The 22,819-nt window shown below is 41.0% G+C and overlaps 1 protein-coding gene across 6 annotated transcripts in view; it reads left to right on the top strand.

The window, feature by feature from the left end:
- LOC5576263 (maternal protein pumilio) overlaps positions 1-22,819 on the top strand; it is a 429,920-nt gene that overhangs the window by 387,919 nt on the left and 19,182 nt on the right. For all 6 annotated transcript variants that reach the window (XM_021849990.1, XM_021849991.1, XM_021849993.1 and 3 more), the window contains one exon: positions 10,051-10,270. In XM_021849990.1, the coding sequence (XP_021705682.1) occupies positions 10,051-10,270 (220 nt within the window). The remainder of the gene's footprint in view (positions 1-10,050; positions 10,271-22,819) is intronic.

Genomic DNA, 22,819 nt, shown 5'->3' with positions numbered 1-22,819 from the left:
CTTTTTTCGCCATTTTCAAACTGCACTGCTGCTACTGGATTTCCCAATCGCCCCAGCACGACGACCGGTTGTTGGCCATTTGGTCGACACCGGACCGAAGCAGCGAGGTAACTTTTAGCATAAAATTGTTCTCAATTAGCCACTTGTTGACGCACCGTCGCACTGTGGGGCAGAAATCTACTTTGGTTGGCCAAAATCGCTGCAGAAGAAAATTTGCGCGTAACGAAAAGACCTAACTAACATTAAGATGCTCTCTTTGAATACTTTCTCTTCAATCAATAAGTGAGCCACATTTTTGTATGGAACGCTAACCAAGGACATTGTCTTTCGATCCATTGTGAAAAACTTCCCAAAAGCTTTAGTAATGCACTGTTATAATCGAAAGAGGAATATCTCATCGCTAAATAGGTCCTTTCGAAAAGTTACGCGAGAATTCTTTAGTAAGCATCCCCAGATCGCTAGAGAGGTTATGGTCAACCAAAGTAGCATTCTGACCCACAGTGCGTCGTAACTCGCGAGCATCAGTTTGCCAAATTCAACAAGTTCCGCGAACGCGTGTGGCCGGGATGCCCGGTCGGTACCCGGAACGATAACCCGATAACGCACACAACAGCCCGGTCACGGGACGTTGACCATTTTACAAGCGAGTTGCCTGCGAAAGGAGTACGTGGGTAGCAAGCCCAAGCTTTCCGGTTGTGACCCTAGAGGTGGTGGAAACATAGGTAATTAACAACTTCCATTGCTTCCAACCACTCCAGCCCTATCTATGGTGTCTGTTGTGTGTCGTCTTGCAGGAAGGCAGCTAGCTACATACGATGTCTACGTTGATAATACAGGTCATAACACATATGTTCCACACGAGGTAGGGAAGGTTATGACCGTGACAGTGCATCTCTTCTCTCAAGCCGTGGCGTTAGCTCTCTCTTGTAAGCATGGTATGTTGTCGGGTAGACTGCTTCATTTATATGGTCAAATCCACAATTTTGGTGAATTGATGTTGTTTTTCATCAAGGATTACTTAGAACTTACATATCAGAGGTTACTTTTGGGATTTCTTTGCAAATACCTCCCAGATTTTTTCGAATACTTTCTGTAGAATTTACTTCATACATATTTCCCTGCAGACATCTATGGAAGAAGGTGTTGGGGCAAAATGTCGAATGCCAAAACGTTGAAAGGGTCAAAACATCGAAAGGATCAAATTCTTTCTGATGAGAATCATTCTTCCAAGAAATTTTCTTTCCTGGCCTTTTTGGAATTCGACGCTTCGTTTTTCAACGTTATGTCACCGTAGAATACGTTAAAAAATCTTAGGAGTAAACTCTGGAGTAACTCATGAAGCTATTTTAGAGAGATTTTTGGTTGCTATATTAAAAAAAATCTGAACGGCATTTTTGTTGGAAACATTAAGAAATCCGTGGAGGCACTTCTGAAGAAATCTGGTGGATTTTTTGGAGATGTTATAAACAGCAATCCTAAGGAAATCGGTGGAAAAATCACTGTATAAATTACTGGATGTTTTAGGATTTTATTGAAAAACATCTTGAAGAATCCTAAGAGGAATTTTTGATGGAATCTATGGTCTAAAGTAATTTCTGTGATTATCTTTAGGAAAAAAGCGAAATCATTGGAAGTCAGTGAAAAATAACCAAGGGAACACTTGAAAAAAAAATCAGAGTAATATCCGAAAGAAACTTTGGACAACTACCTCAATTGATTTCTGATTAAATCCTCGGAGAGGGTCATAAAACAACATGGAGTAATAAAAGCAGTAATACTTATCTGGAATAATACACTTCTGGAATGGAATTGCTCATTGAACACAGCTGAGAAGCAGAATTTGTCCCAGTAAGGACGTAATACCAAGAAGAAGAAGAAATTATTGCCCAAAACGTGTTAAGATCAATTTTAGCTAACGGAAAATGAAAATTAGATCGAAAAAAAAATAACAGTATTAGAAAGTTAACTAAAAGTTGATTTTTGAACCAGTCCAACCAACCCTCCGAATTTAGTTATTATCTTTGCGAGCTGCCCGAACTCGGTTGTGTTGTATACGATGGATCAGTACACTGCAAGTAGCTCAGTGACCGCTTAATGCACACTTTGCAAACCTTCCCCATCATACGAAAACGTCTGGCGAGCCACCAGGTGAGTTGGGATGGTTTGGTTTCCTCGAAGGAACGCCAGACGGTCGGTGGTGGTTTTCCACTGCATACCCTTTGTCTAGGGAAAAGCTCAGCAGGTCACTCCACGGCAGCTATTATGGTGGTAATTATTGCAAAATAATTTCATCCGCTCAAATCTCCGGTGAAATCTTGCTCCGCTCAAGATGTTCGCAATCGCATACTCGACCTCTGGCGCAGGCATAATGAAGTGGTTGCGGTAGAGAAATTATTAGCTTCGGCCAGTGCTCTCCAATTTTCTCGCACCCTATTTCCAGAGGAACAGGTTGAACGTTCCATTTATCATAATCAGAATGTATGGCCCCGGTGGGATGGGATTTGTCTGGTCATGCTGATAGCTCTATTTGTGAACACATTAAATGGTCTATTTATGGAAATATGGCAGTATTTGATGAGTTATGGTTCGAACCATTACAATATGCAATACAACTCAATTCACATTCCTATCACCACAATCATATATAGAGGCTTATGACTTATTTGAATCTGTTTTGCTTTTTCCCACACCCAATAGTAAATTGCAATTAATAACTCCATTTCCGAAGGTGTGTACGAACTCAAACAGAGTGAATTGAACATTCAAGTGGACCTAATTATAATTTTAATAAACATTAATCAGTAATGTAAACGAACGGTTTAATTGCTTTCGATTTGCTAACCGACCGCACTGTTGCAACCACAGACAGTTCATTTTCGAACTCGCCGCAAAACTATGTTGTGTGTGTCCTGTCCTGTTGTTTGAATTTTTAATGACATCAAAATATGTTTGGTGCGAACGTATTGGTGCGTAAAAAATGGATCTAGTTTTAATTATTAAATACTATTATTTTTTTACAAATTGAGGAGGGTAGTCAGACATACAGAAATCAGATGTCCGGCTCTAGAGGCACACCGTTTGGAAGATAAGATTTTTCAGAAGCAAAGCGGTCAGACTGATGGTTTGAAACTCTTTGTTTCTCAATACGACGAACGTGCTTCTTTTGGGATAAACTTTACAGGAATATCACGCCAGGATCTGAAAGTATACACGATAGCAAATTGCTTACAAGTAGTGTTCTTATGACATGTTTGATAACCTTGCTGGAGCAAAACAGGATAAACCCCATCTGCTCCTGGAGCTTTGAACATAGCAAAAGCGATTCTGTACTAGTAGTCGAATCCAGAGACTTGTAACTACATGAAAAGACATTTAGTTCATGCGTAGATACTATGTCCACACAACCGAAGAAGTGTGTATTGTATAAACATTCTGAAACTTTTTCTTCAAAAGTAGGACGTAGGGCTTTCTTGTAAGTCTTGCGACTTGAACGACTCTTATTTAGTTGCGTCTGTTCCAACTCCTACAATGTTTCCTGAGTCTATCCAGTTTAGAGTTCAACCATCGGCGGTCTGTTAAGACTGTATGAGGGACAGACCGCAGAGGACAAGTTTTTGTTTCAAAAGTTTCCATTCCATAACGGCATTATCCAAGTCTCTTGGATTTTCAATAGACGCAAAGTATCCATGAAGTTTGATCGCAACCAATTGAATATAGAGCTCTCACTTTGTTGAAAAAGGATTCCTAAATCGCAAAATATGTATTCAAGTGTTCAAAGGAGATGTAGCGATTATTATTTATCTGGTACATTCGTTTTCGTCAACTCGTGGCGGATGCTGTTCGAGCAAAGCTTTATTTCTAACATTTCTTCTTTAGCGGTTCCCAGGGTGTCCATCCATCCAGGAAATGCATGACAACCCGAGAACTACAAACGACCGGGAAAATACGGGAACTATCCGGGGATTTAAAGAACACATCATTTCAAGCTTTATGGGCAAAACTAGATTTGTTTTCCAGGAAGTGCACAGCTGATGCTAGTTAGAATTCCATTTATATTCATGGCAAATTTTTAAAGAGATATTTGCTGGAATCCTAACAGAAATTGAGCCTGTATTTGACTGGATTTTAGAATGTTCTTTCTAAGAGACTACTAAAAAATAGATTGCTTATAAGATTTTTAGAAGATTCTAGATTCTTGGGTTTATTCTACGTGTGGCGTGAGGTGAGAATTACCGGTCTTGTATAGCGAGATAACAATTCTCGACTCGAATGAAGTGACTAGCCGTGTAAATCAAATGGAAAGTCGCTCGAATCGAGTACTGTCACCTCGCTATACGAGACCATCAATTCTCTCCTCACGGCACTTGTACAATAAACCCAACTGATTCTTGGCTAGAAACATTCACCTACCCCGGGCAATCTGTATGCCAAAGGGGATAAGGCTCTGTGGATCTCATTTATCGGTTTACTTATCCTAATGAGTCTGCTGGATGAGCTTCTCAGTTGTGGTGGTTCAGGAACCGTCTGACTATGCTGCAGGTTCCATGAATCACCGCTTTTTGGATGCTGTGTAGGTCCTTCTTCAATTCCAGCTCGTCTAGGGACCTTAGGAGAGATTTCGGGACAATTCCGGTCGCTGAGAGGACTACCGGAACTATGCGGACGTCCTCTAGGTGCCACATCTGCTTCAACTCCTTCGCCAAGTCGTGGTACTTCGCTATCTTGTTTGAGAACGTTGATTGGACATTGAGTGTAACTCGTTTCATCCTTTTGTCGTAGACTACAATGTCGGGGCAGTTGGCACGGATGAGTACGTCCGTTATGATCTCACGATCCCAGTACAGCTTTAACTATTTTCCAGAACACTGTCAGGTAGGTACTTTTAGTAGGGCACAAATCGATCCACCAAGTTGTGCTTAAGGCTCAAGAATCCATCATTCAGTCATCAGCAATCATCAAAACTTAAAAACCAGTTTTTCGTTCAAATTTATAACAATCCTTATGAAAATCTATCATCGCATTTCAGATAGTAAGTGTAATGTAATGATAGATTTTAATGAGCATTGCTTGAATTTTGAGCAAAAAAACTGGTTTTGAAAATTTGCAAAACGAATGACGGGCTACTTAGCCTTAAGGGCAAGCTGTTGGTACACAATCTTGGCATCTTCGTTGTGACGATCGAGGTAGGCTGATCCAGCTAGTACTGAACAGCTGGCAACGACATGCTCGATAGTTTCCCCTACTGAATTGCACTTCCTACAGCGGTCCTCCACGTCTTTGTGCAATATGTAGTGCCAATAGTTTTTCGTCGCAATTACCCGGTCCTGGATGGCTACCATGAAACCTTCTGTTTCTGAGAAGAGGTCACCCCGCACCAGCCACGTGTTTGACGCCACCTTATCGATGTGCTCGACCTCCAGTTGATGGGGGTGCGTTCCATGCAACACCTTCTGCTTCCACGATGCGATCATCTCATCGACGGTTTTGATGTCGCAGTTCAGCTGGTAATCCTCCTGCGCCAGATGCAGGGCGCTGAAGCCGTGGTCAGCTTCGCATACAGTGCGGTAAATTTCGTGGCGGTTCTGGCTTTCTACGAAATATGCCCACAGCTGCTGGATCTAGGAGACACATAGTGCCTGGATATTGGTGACGCCTCTTCCTCCTGCTACACGTGGCAGGGTGACTCTCTCAATGGACGATTTTGGGTGGCGCATTCGGTGCTTGGTTAACGCTACTCGTACTGCTCGTTCTATCGCCTCCAAGTTATTCTTGGTCCACTTTACCACCCCGAAACTATACGTCAACAGGGACACAGCAAACGTGTTGATCGCCTTCACCTTGTTGCCGGCAGACAGAAAGCTCTTCAAAATACAGTTGACACGAGACAAGAACTTTTCCTGCAGATCCTTCTTGATCATCGTGTTGCGAATACCTCTATGTTGCAGGAATCCGAGGTATTTATACGTTTCGCCGTCAACCATATTCCGAATCTCCTCCTGCTCGTTGACGCGGAAACAGCTGGCATCCATAACTTGACCCCGACGTAGATGAATTGACCGGCATTTGTCAATACCAAACTCCATCCGGATGTCGTTACTGAATGTCGTAACTGTCGAAAAATCCCCCTCCTGATGCTGAGAGTCCTAGACCGTAACACAACTGTACCGTCGGTAATGTGTAGGGATGTGCTCCACATCCCCATCGCGTGTAGCATCAGCGTGATGACGTTCTCGTCTAACTTATACAACTGCAGTACCTTGAGAAGATACGAGTGAGGTACTGACTCATATGCCTTTTTGTAGTCGATGTACGCCATACTCAGATTCCTTTGCTTTTGGGTAGCTTGCCCTACAATGACTGCATCTATGATGGCTTGATCTTTGCAGCCTTGCATGTTTCTGCGACACGCTTTCTGTTCCTCGCTCATTACGTTGTTGGCGTCGCAATGGGCTAGCACCCTCCTCGCTATTACCGACGATAGCACTTTATAGATACTTGAAAGGCACGTTATTGGTCTGTACTTCGCTGGGTCAGCTGTGAGTTGGTCCTTTGGCAGAAGAAATGTGACACCCCTGGTGATGAATTCCGGTAGCTGCGTGGGGTCTACCGTAGTACCGTATTGAAACATTTCGCCATTCGCCCATTGATCGTTATGAGTTTTTTATACCAAAAATTGTGCACAAAATCAAGTCCTGGTGCAGCCGTCCGTTTATGTTGAACATTTTATTCCTTCCGCTTCGAACATTCTCCATAACGTCGCACTCGTTTCGCAAGAGCACTCAACTGCTGTACTGGGTGTCGAGGATCTCAGTAATGTCGACTTCTCTGAGATCTCGGAGCTGTGCGGGCCTAACAATTTCAGCAACATGACGAACTAGCCTCGTTGATCGATTCTCCTGCTTGTACTCGCTCGATCTTGTCTCCTCCTCTCCTATTTCCCTCTGCACTTCCAGCTTGATGTACTCCACTTCTGCAGCGGTGAGCAAGTCAACCTGGCGCGCAAAGCAAGGGAATCGCTCGTTGAACATCTCCAGCATCCCTGATCTGCCAGACATGTCCGTCTCCATCCTTGTGCAGATATAGTAGCAGCGAATCACATACATATTCATCTTCCTTGTCCACATGATCCGCTGCCGTCGGCCGCCTGCCAACGTGAGTGACTGACGTCTATCAGCCACAGCAACATCGGTAGGTGCAGCATGGTCTTGGTGATTTCTGTTGCTGCCGTTTCTGTTTCGCGTTCGCGGTACGGTCTGTGCCTGTTGACTGGAAGGCCGCTCTTGCACATTATCTTCTTCCCGCCGCTGGCCGCTCGCTGTTTCCCCCGTCCCAGGACCAGCTTCAGTAGGGGCTCCCTCCTCGGGCGATCGCATTCTTCTATTCCTCATTGAGCGTGTCTCCATTGCTCCACTGGGTTTGCTTTCATTTACGGAAGCTTTGGGTTCTGCATTGGCATTTCCTCCAATTACAGTGCTTAATAGCTTGGTTCAAGCGCCGCTGCTCGCCGAGGGTGGTTTTACATGGACGCCCAGGATATTTTACCTCAAGGAGTTATGTTGCCTGAGCTCCCACCTTATTTAGTTCCAACGTCCCACGAATCAATTTATGTGTCTCTAGTCGATTTGAGGTTTGTGAATCTGATGCTTTTCAGAAATGTTCCAGCACGTCACAATTTTTAGCAACAAAATGTTTGGCCAAAAATAAGGCTTAAATCATAACAAATCTTATTAAGAATTTCCAACCTTGCCTTGTTTGCTTCAGATGGATGGCAACAATGAAACCTGGTGTGAAAAAGTACAAAAAAGCAGCAATAAATTGTTCTCTGATATTGCTTAAATTTTAAAAGTTATTTCGTATGAGTTAATTATTGGTTAAAATTTGAACTAAATTTCTCCAAAAAAAGACTTATAATGTTTCAAATTCTTAAAAAATTACAGAAAAATAGTTGACTAATTTTCAAAAAATTATAACATTTTTTTGTAGTCAACATTTGATTCTGCTTTTATTTTTAGTTTAATCACGTACCCGAATAGCCTAGTGATAGTTAAAGCTGATACCTAAAAACTTACTGACTTAACGATTGATCTATTCTGTCAAAAAAAAAATAAATAAATAAACAGAAAGACTAATTTGGAAAATATTCCAAATATAAGTTAGATTCATGATTAAAAATCTACAACCTTTCGTCGCTTCCGCTTCTGCTCCTATCAAAACAAACACCCTATTCACGCTTCGCTGTGCGTTACGTGTTCTTATCTGTTTTTCCAAGAAAACATTCAGTCAAACGTTCAGTCAATTATGCATTTCCATCAAATAAAAGTGCGCGAATATTTTGCTTTCTGGAATCGCATGCCAACTGCAGGCAGCGGCACAGCCAATTATGGCACAGAATGTTGCACTTAACCATATACGAAAACCATAACCTTTCCTCTCTCCAAGTACAATTGTCTACATTTTAATTGCTAGAAACCTATCGACCATCATATGCTCGAAGCAAATCAGTTTCGCTAGCGGACAGCAAACCCCCCTGCCACTAGGCATACGCGATTATTATTAATATATTGCACCTCCACGTTCGTTTCTCCGTTCAGTATTTGCTTACGGCTCAAGTGCTTCTTGCACTACACTCTCACTTTGGGTTGCATGGTTGTAATATTTTTTGCGCGAAGCGTGCCAACTGTTGGCACTTGCGCGCCTCACTCTAATTAAATGCTGTAACGTGCCCCAGCCCCAGGGCCCTGTTGATGCCCGGCGATTCAAGTAACGAGTAAGAAATTATTTCTCGTTCTATTTTCCCGGTAATGAGCCGCAACGCCTTGCCACTTGGCTGCCGCCAGGCAAATCCTACGCACCATTGAGAATCGTTCTGGTGGGACCGCGGAACGGTATGGTTCCGTTTGCTGTTAAAAACAGGAAAATACTTATATGCCCTAGGAAAAGGATAACCATCAGTATAGCTTATCCAAAAGCAGACAATGACATAATTTGAAATAAGCAAGAACTCGGTATGAATTTACAATTTCAAGCTTCGATGTATCACTTAAGAATATATGTCTGCGTAAAAAATCGCTAAAACAGCAATGAAAATGGAAATCAGCATTTAACCCTCTAATATCAAACTCCGCCTTTAAAGGTATTATTCAAACGTTGTAGTGATATAATCCACCAAGCTTGCAACAAAGGGCTTTGTTAGACCAATTGGATCAATAAGTAGACCATTTGAGTATTCTAATGAGCTACAAAATCATTCCAATAACTACTTTACAGTTTAAACTGAATCAATTTTCGACGAATTCAACATAAACGAATTCGTCGAAAATTTATGGTGCTCTACAACACCATGCGCTTCAAATGGTTAATAAAATACGTTATATTTGCCTTCTTCAAATGCCTGTTTATTTGGCTGCCGTTTAAAATGTTGTCTGCTCCATTGGGCGATAGGCCCTCCTCTTCGACTGTTACGCCTTGTTTGAAAATCATGTTCATCTTATCCGATGCAGCTGAGATCAGGTGTTTTCCCGTTCCTATCCTTTCCAATTAAAAAAAGCTCCCTGAATTTTGGTTGTATAATAAACTGATGTAACAATTATGGTAACAATGATACCTTAAGGGACCGACGGAATAAGTCGGAACAAGTACCAGAGGCAAGAGGGATCACCTAAAATGCTATTCAGTAAAATATTTATAAATAAAGAATCTTTATGTTATTTTAAGATTTGAATAACAAAATTTAAATGTTGTAAAGCTGAAATTAACACTCGCATTCGAGTGGGACCCATTTGCCTCGATGTACCATATGTTTGATACTACTACTCTAGCTCTAGGATAAGAACTGTACATAATGTCAATTATTTCCTAATGTATGTTTGTATATTATTTTCTTTCTCTTTTTCTTCTTATTCCGAAAAAAAAACAAACTCATATCACATTCACATCAAAACACGTAACCATCCCCCCAAAAAACCAATGTTACCAATCAATCAACCAAACCATGTAAAAATTCTATCACAATCGCGCCATCGGCTGCCGTTTTGGGGTGTCGTCCATCAGGTGATATCGGCCTTCTACGATCAGAGCGGTTCGCTGGTGATGGGACCTCGCACCGGAACGCCGATGCGGCTGGTCAGTCCGGCACCCCCGGTGCTGGTTCCGCCTAGTGCGGCCGGTCCCCGCGCTCCGCAAGCCCCGCCAGCGATCTACCCGCCGCAGACCGCCCAACAGAGCATGTACTCCGCCGCCGCTGCCGCACAGAATGGATCCAACATTGGAGGTAACGATGAATTAGAACCCTAATTATGATCCCCCACCCCCTCATTACAGCAGTTAATTTGTATAGTTTTGTCTCCTACGAGGATGTCTGTGAACTCGATGACCAATCTCGTTCGGTGATTGAACTGAGAAGACCGATAACACACCCACGCAATGTGAATACAATTTTGATGTTGATGCATACATAATGGACTCATTGCACTGCAAATAATGTATAAAAATGTGTATTTCTAAATTTGTGTGAAATTTTGTATTTATTGTGGATAAACTTAATTTAACCCATCAACCTATAGAACACTAAATGAGTGCTGCGATAATCGGTGAAGCGATTTTATACTTGTGACTAGTAGTGCAAATATCTCATTGACTACAGAGCAAGAACATTAAATGACTTTCTTAAGCGAAAATTGAGCCTTGGCACCTTAGTCTAAATGTACACATTACGGAAGAATATTCTTGGGATTTTATGGATTAATATTTGTAGAATATATTTCCTCAGAAAAGAATAACGTACACACCATGTAAATGCTCATACACGGAAAAAAACCGTTGCCGGATTCATGAACAAAAATTTTTATGTTTTATGATTTCATGATTACAAGTTATGAAAGCATGTATATTTTTCAAGAATTTGTGTGCTCCAGGCGTTACACAAATCTATCTGTCACTTTTTTCATCTTAGTCAAAGCGTCTTTTGCGTTCGGTGAAGTTTACGAGCGAAATAAAAAAAACCTTTTTTGTTTGTGTGAAAAGGATTCCAAATTGTTTCACAACCCAAATAATCTATCGGTGCTATTGGATGTTCCAAAATTTACTTGGATGCTTTCATCATTAAGCGAATGTGTTGCTTGACAAGCTTGTCGCAGATTATAACTGTTCGGATATGATACGTTCCCCAACGTTTTACAATAGAACGGATCACACAAGCAGGATGCTCCAGTTCCACTTTCTACCTCCGTAGAGTGAAGAAGTGTCCCATCACCAAACAATCGTTCAGCATTTTTTTAAATTGATGTTTGAAAGAACATTTTGCGTACAAACCTAAGCATGGATGTTCGCGTTCCTGCTAGATATGTGGCATTCTTGGTGGAACTCGTTACGGTTGACATTTTTAAAATGTTTTTCACGTTTTATTCTTCTTCAGTAACGCGGGTAATACCCGGTGGCCTAAAGACTAATCCGACACGATTTTTTTTCCGAAACTACTGACGCAAAGGCCGAAACGATTACAACCTTCTTTCATGTTTACCTATAACAAATATAAACTGGAACCTATATGACGTATTATGATTGTTTTCATGAACTGAGTTCATGATTCCATGATCCTGCTTAATGACTTCATGACTCAATTTGTCACTTTTCAGCATAAAAATACATGCATACATGCTTCATGATCTCATGATTTAAATTGACACTTTTAATCGCTAAAAAAAATAAAAAGTAACGCATTGCTGACGTTACGGTAAAATGATTCATGATTTCATGACTTTTAGTCATGGTGTATTCTCATAACATAAAAATCCACATTCTCCCCCGAAATCATGGCTCTCACGCCTTTTGATTTGAATAGCGAAACAAGGTTATTGAAAAAAAAAATGTCAAGCAAAAACTGGGTCCACAAGGTTACCTACATATAAGTTTCTCTTACGAAAGTAAGGTTCTTAAACTAGCGTCACTTGGGCTGTACCATTTTGCATTGGTCTGCAAAGATTGATCGTTGCTGTTTTTGTATGTTGAAGATTGATCTGAGCTATCCTAACCGTAGCCACTACCCGAACTAGGCAGGATTAAGCTTTTTGCAATCTCAGCACAAAAAAGACCAGCAGCGAAAAAACCAGATCGGTATCTATTGAAAGTCGCCAAAGGCAAAAAAAAGAACAGAATACACTGTGTAAAACGCATAATACGAATGCATATAAGTAATAATTTGAATTAAAAAGCAACATATTCATAATCCCACCATTACATATTTAGCCTCGAATTAGAGACTGAAGAAGGGCAGCCGATTATCTCGGAGAAACACAAGGTCACCTGCGCCATTGCTCCGGATAGCACAGGAAGGGATCAATACTGCAGAATTCTGATACTCAACAGGCTCCGTTAGCGGTTAGACCCCCTAATCATTCATTCCTAGGCACGGTACGCATCACACCATAAATTAGGGGTCACCTGTGAGGTGGACTTTTACCACCGGAACAGGCAGTCCGTAGTGTTAATTCTTAGCCAATTGAAACAACCGCTACCGAAACTACGCGGCTATCTAGGCTGGTCGGAAAAAGGAGGTTAATATTGATGATTAGTTCCTGACGTACCCCAGCAGTTTTCTGAAGTTTTCGAGTTTTTACAAGGCTTGAGTGGTACAAGAAACATAAATTCCCATTACTCAAAAACACTTGCACCGATTCATTTTTACCACTTTTACCAATTCACTTTTAAAGCAATCCGGTATGGCACCCTGTTTGGCATTCTGTAAATTCCTTCCCAAGAATCTGTGATAATCTTGTCCAAAATTCTGTGCGAATTGTGCTAACTTCAGAAATTAGCCCAGACCTTTTTAGAATATCCTACCATGGACTCTGTAAAAATGAAACCCAGCTTTTCATAAAATGCGGCAAATGATTCTGTGACAATAATCGTAAAGTGCAGTAATTCACCACAGCTATGACCCTTATTCTCCGAATTTTCGAAAATTGCTTTAAAATTTGATACAAAATCTATTGCGTAATTGTGATGTATTACTATCATATACAGATAGCAGTATGTACAAATTTTGAAAGTAAAATTTTGGACCAAATGCGCACAATTAGGTAACTCAGGTTACATTGGTAGCTGAATAACATTTATTTAGTTGAAAAGAGATAGTATAAACAATATTTTAATTGAATAATCGGTTGTTCAGCTACTAATAATTTTACTTACGAATGCGCTGAACTAGGGCACTTTGTGGTCTGTACGTGAAAAATAACAATCCCGTGCAAGATTGCAGGAGAATTGTGCCTAGTATCCCGTCAGAAGGTCGCATACAATTAGTTGTAGAAATACTACAATAGAGTCTGTGACAATGCTGTCCAGAATGTTTTGAGAATTGAGAATCCTTCTCGGGATTCTGTCCGAATGTTACCTAGGATTATGTGAAAGTTTTGTGAGAATCCCTATAATGGCTTATTCATATTTTCCTAACAATTGAAAAGATTTAATTTATGTTGGGTTAGAGAAAGTCATGTTGGTTCTTGTATCATAATAGAATTAAATAACCTTGTGTTTCTATTATACACTCAAGGCGATTATCTTACGTTAGATTCATGTAAATCAAACACCAAAAGAGTAGATATAGCTATTGAGCATCACGTGTTGAAAAATAAAAATTAAACTTTCTTCAATTTATTATGAATTAATGTAAATTTATAAGTATAATGCAGAAATCAGCTAACTTAACCTTCCGCGGATGTTAAGAAAAACAACTTAATAAGATACTGGGGTCATTATGACCCAGAAATGTATACCCCTATAAATCAGCGAAATATCAACCGAATAATGAAATTTATGCCGCATTCGAAAGATATACTCCTCAAGATTCTGATCACTACCTGGAATACCGGTTCCGGATCCAGTGGCCACCGGGAATCGGCTACGAAGGGGACCATGTTGGCCACGTGAAATTTCAGTACACTCAGTCCAGAAATCTGCAGTCATCACCAAATTGTGTAAGATGCAGGCCATATAGGAATGTACTGTCTTCAGCAAACTTGCTTCGGGGACCAAGAACTTCCACATGGGATACAATTTAGTTCAGAACTTGACCACCGCGTGGCGCTAGCGTCGATATGAACTTCCGGTAGGGGCTAATTATGCAATAACTCGAGATTGCGAGCACATAGAAGGATGCTGTCTTCGGCAAAGTTGCTCAGGAGGATAAGGACTTGCACATAAGATACAATTTAGTTCAGAACTCGACCACCGCGTGGCGCTAGCGTCGATACGAACATCCGGTAGAGGCTAATTATGCGATAACTCGAGATTACGAGCACATAGAAGGATGCTGTCTTCGGCAAAGTTGCTCAGAAGGATTAGGACTTCCACATGAGATACAATTTAGTTCAGAACTCGACCGCTGCGTGGCGCTAGCGTCGATATGAACTTCCGGTAGGGTCTAATTATGCGATAACTCGAGATTGCGAGCACATTGAAGGATGCTGTCTTCGGCAAAGTTGCTCAGAAGGATTAGGACTTCCACATGAGATACAATTTAGTTCAGTTCTCGACCGCTGCGTGGCGCTAGCGTCGATACGAACTTCCGGTAGGGTCTAATTATGCGATAACTCGAGATTGCGAGCACATAGAAGGATGCTGTCTTCGGCAAGGTTGCTCAGGAGGATAAGGACTTGCACATAAGATACAATTTAGTTCAGAACTCGACCACCGCGTGGCGCTAGCGTCGATACGAACTTCCGGTAGAGGCTAATTATGCGATAACTCGAGATTACGAGCACATAGAAGGATGCTGTCTTCGGCAAAGTTGCTCAGAAGGATTAGGACTTCCACATGAGATACAATTTAGTTCAGAACTCGACCGCTGCGTGGCGCTAGCGTCGATATGAACTTCCGGTAGGGGCTAATTATGCGATAACTTGAGATTGCGAGCACATTGAAGGATGCTGTCTTCGGCAAAGTTGCTCAGGAGGATAAGGACTTCCACATGAGATACAATTTAGTTCAGAACTCGACCGCTGCGTGGCGCTAGCGTCGATATGAACTTCCGGTAGGGGCTTATTATGCGATAACTCGAGATTGTGAGCACATTGAAGGATGCTGTCTTCGGCAAAGTTGCTCAGGAGGATAAGGACTTCCACATGAGATACAATTTAGTTTAGAACTCGACCATTGCGTGGCGCTAGCGTCGATATGGACTTTCGGTAGAGGCTAATTATGCGATAACACGAGATTGCGAGCACATAGAAGGATGCTGTCTTCGGCAAAGTTGCTCAGGAGGATAAGGACTTGCACATAAGATACAATTTAGTTCAGAACTCGACCACCGCGTGGCGCTAGCGTCGATACGAACTTCCGGTAGAGGCTAATTATGCGATAACTCGAGATTACGAGCACATAGAAGGATGCTGTCTTCGGCAAAGTTGCTCAGGAGGATAAGGACTTGCACATAAGATACAATTTAGTTCAGAACTCGACCACCGCGTGGCGTTAGCGTCGATACGAACTTCCGGTAGAGGCTAATTATGCGATAACTCGAGATTACGAGCACATAGAAGGATGCTGTCTTCGGCAAAGTTGCTCAGAAGGATTAGGACTTCCACATGAGATACAATTTAGTTCAGAACTCGACCGCTGCGTGGCGCTAGCGTCGATATGAATTTCCGGTAGGGGCTAATTATGCGATAACTCGAGATTGCGAGCACATTGAAGGATGCTGTCTTCGGCAAAGTTGCTCAGAAGGATAAGGACTTCCACATGAAATACAATTTAGTTTAGAACTCGACCATTGCGTGGCGCTAGCGTCGATATGGACTTTCGGTAGAGGCTAATTATGCGATAACACGAGATTGCGAGCACATAGAAGGATGCTGTCTTCGACAAAGTTGCTCAGGAGGATAAGGACTTCCACATAAGATACAATTTAGTTCAGAACTCGACCACCGCGTGGCGCTAGCATCGATATGAACTTCCGGTAGGAGCTAATTATGCGATAACTCGAGATTGCGAGCACATAGAAGGATGCTGTCTTCGACAAAGTTGCTCAGGAGGATAAGGACTTCCACATAAGATACAATTTAGTTCAGAACTCGACCACCGCGTGGCGCTAGCGTCGATATGAACTTCCGGTAGAGGCTAATTATGCGATAACTCGAGATTGCGAGCACATAGAAGGATGCTGTCTTCGACAAAGTTGCTCAGGAGGATAAGGACTTCCACATAAGATACAATTTAGTTCAGAACTCGACCACCGCGTGGCGCTAGCATCGATATGAACTTCCGGTAGGAGCTAATTATGCAATAACTCGAGATTGCGAGCACATAGAAGGATGCTGTCTTCGACAAAGTTGCTCAGAAGGATAAGGACTTCCACATGAGATACAATTTAGTTTAGAACTCGACCATTACGTGGCGCTAGCGTCGATATGGACTTTCGGTAGAGGCTAATTATGCGATAACACGAGATTGCGAGCACATAGAAGGATGCTGTCTTCGACAAAGTTGCTCAGGAGGATAAGGACTTCCACATAAGATACAATTTAGTTCAGAACTCGACCACCGCGTGGCGCTAGCGTCGATACGAACTTCCGGTAGAGGCTAATTATGCGATAACTCGAGATTGCGAGCACATAGAAGGATGCTGTCTTCGGCAAAGTTGCTCAGAAGGATAAGGACTTCCACATGAGATACAATTTAGTTCAGAACTCGACCATTGCGTGGCGCTAGCGTCGATATGGACTTTCGGTAGAGGCTAATTATGCGATAACACGAGATTGCGAGCACATAGAAGGATGCTGTCTTCGACAAAGTTGCTCAGGAGGATAAGGACTTCCACATAAGATACAATTTAGTTCAGAACTCGACCACCGCGTGGCGCTAGCGTCGATACGAACTTCCGGTAGAGGCTAATTATGCGATAACTCGAGATTGCGAGCACATAGAAGGATGCTGTCTTCGACAAAGTTGCTCAGGAGGATAAGGACTTCCACATAAGATGAAATTTAGTTCAGAACTCGACCACCGCGTGGCGCTAGCGTCGACATGAACTTCCGGTAGGGGCTAATTATGCGATAACTCGAGATTGCGAGCACATAGAAGGATGCTGTCTTCGACAAAGTTGCTCAGGAGGATAAGGACTTCCACATAAGATACAATTTAGTTCAGAACTCGACCACCGCGTGGCGCTAGCATCGATATGAACTTCCGGTAGGAGCTAATTATGCGATAACTCGAGATTGCGAGCACATAGAAGGATGCAATCTTCAGCAAAGTTGCTCAGGAGGATAAGAACTTCCACATGAGATACAATTTAGTTCAGAACTCGACCGCTGCGTGGCGCTAGCGTCGATATGAGCTTCCGGTAGGGGCTAATTATGCGATAACTCGAGATTGCGAGCACATAGAAGGATGCTGTCTTCGGCAAAGTTGCTCAGAAGATTAAGCATTTCCACATAAGATACAATTTAGTTCAGAACTCGACCACCGCGTGGCGCTAGCGTCGATTGGGACTTTCGGTAGAGGCTAATTATGCGATAACACAAGATTGCGAACACGTAGAAGGATGCTGTCTTCGGCAAGGTTGCTCAGGAGGATAAGGACTTCCTCATGAGATACAATTTAGTTCAGAACTCGACTACCGCGTGGCGCTAGCGTCGATATGAACTTCCGGTAGGGGCTGATTATGCGATAACTCGAGATTGCGAACACATAGAAGGATGCTGTCTTCGGCAAGGTTGCTCAGGAGGATAAGGACTTCCTTATGAGATACAATTTAGTTCAGAACTCGACCGCTGCGTGGCGCTAGCGTCGATATGAACTTCCAGTAGGAGCTAATTATGCGATAACTTGAGATTGAGAACACATAGAAGGATGCTGTTTTCGGCAAGGTTGCTCAGGAGGATAAGGACTTCCTCATGAGATACAATTTAGTTCAGAACTCGACTACCGCGTGGCGCTAGCGTCGATATGAACTTCCGGTAGGGGCTGATTATGCGATAACTCGAGATTGCGAACACATAGAAGGATGCTGTCTTCGGCAAGGTTGCTCAGGAGGATAAGGACTTCCTTATGAGATACAATTTAGTTCAGAACTCGACCACCGCGTGGCGCTAGCGTCGATATAAACTTCCGGTAGAAATTACATAGATATTGTCCGTGCATCAGAATTATAGTCCCTACTTCTTCAAACTAGAGAATCAAATGAATGAAGAATTATGAAACAAATTGTTCAATTCGACTTCATTTGTTTCCTTGTCTCGATCATTGTCAGATCATTCTCGGCAACTGAGAAAACCGAGACTTGTCACTTTCAACAAGGTTTAAAATGTAATAAGGACTAATAAGTGTTCCTTTCATTACTCGAACATCCTGTTTTCTTCGTTTGAAGCAGTCAGGACTAGGGTTCATTGGTATATCTTTTCTCCATAACGCACCACGAAAATGTGACGTACCCGCGTTATGGGTCATTTAGAAGGATGCTGTCTTCCACAAAGTTGCTCAGGAGGATAAGGACTTCCACATTGGTTATAATTTAGTTAAGAACTTGACTACCGCGTAGCGCTGGCGTAAGTATGAACTTCCGGTAAGGGCTAGTTATGCGATTACTGGAGATTGCGTGCATATAGAAGGATGCTGTCTTTGGCAAAGTTGCCCAAGAGGATATTTTTTTGTCTCTTATAATGAGATTTTTAACCCATAGCAAGTTTATCTCAAGACCAACGGCTTTGAGATCAAAAGTGACCATCAAGGGTATGTGATTCCTGGTCTTCAGCGTGAGAGGTTTGTGAACCAACCACAATATTAGGGTCCGTCTCACAAAAGAATAAGGTATTTCAGTTTAGAATTCGACCACCCGGTGGATTTGACGTCGATTTGTATTTCCGATAGAGGTTAATTATTAGAGGGCGGTTCCACATTTTTTGAGCTCAAACACGACCCGTACCCAACTTACTTAATTTTTTTAAACCCGGACCCGACCCGTACTCAGACCTGACCCGAACCTGAAAAAAAAATCCACTGTTCAAATCCGAATCTGACTCGAAACCTAAACATTTTTTGTAAGAAAAGACCGAGTTTTAAAAATAGATAAATTCATCGTTTCTGATACATAAGGAAGCTTTCCGATTGTTACTCTTATCATAACTCTTACCAAAGTCCACCTTAATCCGAATTTTTACAAGCCCGATTCCGACATACTCGAAAAAAAATTTCTAGCCTTCAAATCCAACCCGAACCATTCGAGTTTGGGTTTGAAAACCCGAGACCCGACTTATAGAAGGATGCTGTCTGCGGTAAAATTTTTCGAGAGAATAAGGAATTAGTCATGAACATACGTTCAAAATTTAACCAGCATTTGGTGCTGGCGTCTATATGTATTTCCAGAAGGAACTCTTTTTTGAAGGTTTTATCTTCGGCAAAGTTGTTCAGTTTTTTTTAATTCTGCGTAGTAAATTCCTTGTGACACTCGTCATTATATTGCTCGACATGAAATATATGTTACGATATAAACTACAGTTGACTCTCCATAACTCGATATTCAAGGGATCATCGACTTATAGAATTATCGAATAATAGAATATACCATCACAAAATCGAAGGAACAAATTTCTGTATTTCCAATATTTTTATTATCATTTTTGTAAGAAAGCAATATTATTTTGTTGATATTTCTTTACAAACTATTATTTGAAAACATTATTCGAAGTGCTAAAAAAATCACGTTATTTTTACTGACAATAGTTTTTATCATTTTCATGTTATTACAACTTGTAAGTATTTATTCACCTTCAAACAAAAATTAGATCACGTTTCCCCAAAAAATAAAAAAAAAGAAGAGAGAAATTCACATCTCACGTAACATCAACTTGTGGAGATATCGAATTACAGAAGTATCGACTTATGGAAAGCACAATGTATGGAAATTTGAAGGAACTGGAAAATCCGTCTAGTTATATAGTATATCGGGTTATAGAATATCGAGTTGTGGAGAGTCGATTGTATATAATATAAAATGAGCTCTATCATATGATATGAACTATATTGTAGTCACTTCTAAAATTCCAACAAGAGTTCAGATACAGATAACGTCATGAAGATGCAAAAAAAAAATTACTTCTAGTTTTTTTAGAAGTTGTTGCAGTATATGTGCACTTTAGTTTTTAATTGGATCCGGAGGAATCTTATGACTTTATACCAGTATTTCCTTCTGGATTTCCTCCAAAAAGTTATCTGGATCTCAAGTCGTAGTTCACATCGGAGGTATTCAAAGGATAAAGTCCAGTAACCTTAAATGATGTGTATGATGGATTCAACAGTTATTTACCGAGAGCTCATCCGATGGAATACAAACCCATGCCCTTCTGTCCTCATCCTCTCGAAATATCTCCAGAGACTCCCTCAGAGATTTCTCCGGGAAATCTTTGGAAGATTCCTCCAAGGATTTTACCAGAAAATAATCCAAGCTATTCTTTACCTTAAGGTCTACAATGATTTCCTCTGGGGTTCCCTAGGACTTTTGCCAGAGATTCTTTCAGGAAGAACTTTTGTTCGCCATGCATGGAATATCTTCCTCCAGGGAGTTGACATCGAATTTTTGCAAGGATTCCTACAAGAAAAAATATGTGTAAGGATTTCTTTAGAGATTTTGCAAAGGTTTCCAGCAGAAATGTCATTACTGATTCCTTCATGGATTCCTCCAGAAAAATCTTTATTGGGATTCTTTCAGGATTTTTTCCAAGGATTCCTCCAGGATTCGTTTCAGGAATACTTCGAAATTTCTCCAGGGATTTTTTAAGTTATTTCTTCTGGTATTCCTCTATAAAATTTTCCACAGACTTTTGCAAGGATTCCTCCAGGAAAGTGTCTACAAGGATTCTTGCACAGATATCCTCAAGGCAATCTCCAGGAATTCCTCTTGGAGAAACACTTAAAACAATTTCTTCAAAGATTACTAAAGATGTTTCTCTAGTGATATCTTCAGAATTTCTTTTGAGGATTCCTCCACCGATACGTACAAAGATTTCCCCAAGCAGTTCTCTCGAGATTCGTTCAGAAATTATTCCGGGATTCCTCCAGGGATGATCTACGAGAAAATTCTACAAGGATTCCACAAGGAATTTCTGCAGGTGTTCTGAAACTCACGAAGTCCTCAAGGAAATTCCATGAAACGCCTCAAGAATTTCTCAAGATAATCTTCCAGGGATTCCCCAAGAATTTCTCCAGGGATTCGTACTGGGTCTCCAATAATACTCCATGGATTCCCCCAAGAGTTCTTCTTGAAATTTCTCTAGAGATTCTCCCATTAATTCCTGCTAGAATATTATCAGAACTTATGCTAAAATTTCTCCATGGTTTTCATTAAAAAAATCTCTACATATCCTTTTATAAAATCTCCATAATTTTTTTTTTTTTTTTGAAAATGTATTCATGCATTTGTTTAGCTATTTCTCCTTAGATGTTTCGAGAATTTTTCCATTTAAATATTCCTATAAGGATTTATCCAACAAAAATCTACAAAGGTTTTTTTCCAGCAAAAACGCAGATGAACCAGCCTAGGGCTGAAAATCTCCTTAATAAAGCTTTAATAATAATTTCCAGCAAAAAATCTACAAAGGTTTTTCCAGGGATTTCTCTAGCGATTCCACCAGCAAAATTTCAACATCGATTCTTCCTGGGATACCTCCAAGGATTCATCAGTGATTCCTCCAAAGATGTCTCCAAGAGTCCTTCATGGATGCCTACACTGCCCATAACTGCATAACAGTCACATTCGACATTTTTGACAAATTGGAGTTAATACCATGGAGAGTCATCAAATGATAAATACTTTCGACCAACTTACTGAAATCTGTGGGATTGTTCTAGAAAATTTGAAAAAAAAAATACCAAGTTGTTTTGTCACATTGGTAATTATACCGCATAACAGTAACATTGAGATTATAAATGAGCCTCGTAAAGTAACAGCAATGAAATTTCTACCAGAATTATTTTCTGACTATTCACCTAGTATGCGATATGAGTCGTACAAAATATCAGCATCAAATAAGCACTTTTGAGTTCTTGGTAATTTTTAGAAATTTCAGTTTCCCCCCATACTGCTATGAAAAGTACACTTGGTATTCCATTTACTCAATGCCTACTTTTGTCGAATGTTACAAATATGCAGTTATGGGCAGTACAGGAGTCTATTCAAAGACTCCTACAGAGATGTCTCTAGGCAAATCTTTACAGGAATTCCTGCAGAGATTTCTCCAGCTTTTTCTTCAGGAATTTCTCCAAGGATCGCTTCAGAAAAATTTCTACATGGTTTGCTGTAGATATCGTTTCAGGAATGAACTGGTAGAGATTTGACTGTATATATAAATGAAATATGAGTTTCGTCTACGCAGTCTTCATTATAAATAGAACGTTGAAAAAAATAAAGACTGCGTAACTGAAAAGCATATATGATTTTTCGGGGATTTTTGTAAGGAATTCCTCCAGAGCTTTCCTCGAGAATCTCTTCTTGGGCTCTTGCAAAAATTTCTCCAGCGATAATTTCTTGTAAAATCCCCAATTGAATGGTAGAATCTCTGGGATAATTCGTTATAGAATTCCTGGAGCGATCCCTGGAGGAAATTTTAGGAATAAATCCTAGAGGAATCTTCAGAGGACTACCAGTGGAATGTCTGGAGAATTCACTGTGGAAATATTTTAAGTAATCCTTAGAGAAACCTCTGACATTCTGCAAAAATCTCTGTAGAGATCTTCTTGAAGGAATCCTTAGGGGAATCTCTTATTTTTTATTAGAGGAATGTCAGGAGAAATCGCTTGAAGAATTTTTGGAAGAATCGCTGGAGAAGTG

This window comes from Aedes aegypti, chromosome 3 (assembly GCF_002204515.2).
Source record: "Aedes aegypti strain LVP_AGWG chromosome 3, AaegL5.0 Primary Assembly, whole genome shotgun sequence".
Classification (NCBI taxonomy): domain Eukaryota; kingdom Metazoa; phylum Arthropoda; class Insecta; order Diptera; family Culicidae; genus Aedes; species Aedes aegypti.
The sequence above is the reverse complement of the archived record's forward strand: the minus strand, read 5'-3'. Positions and strand labels throughout refer to the sequence as shown.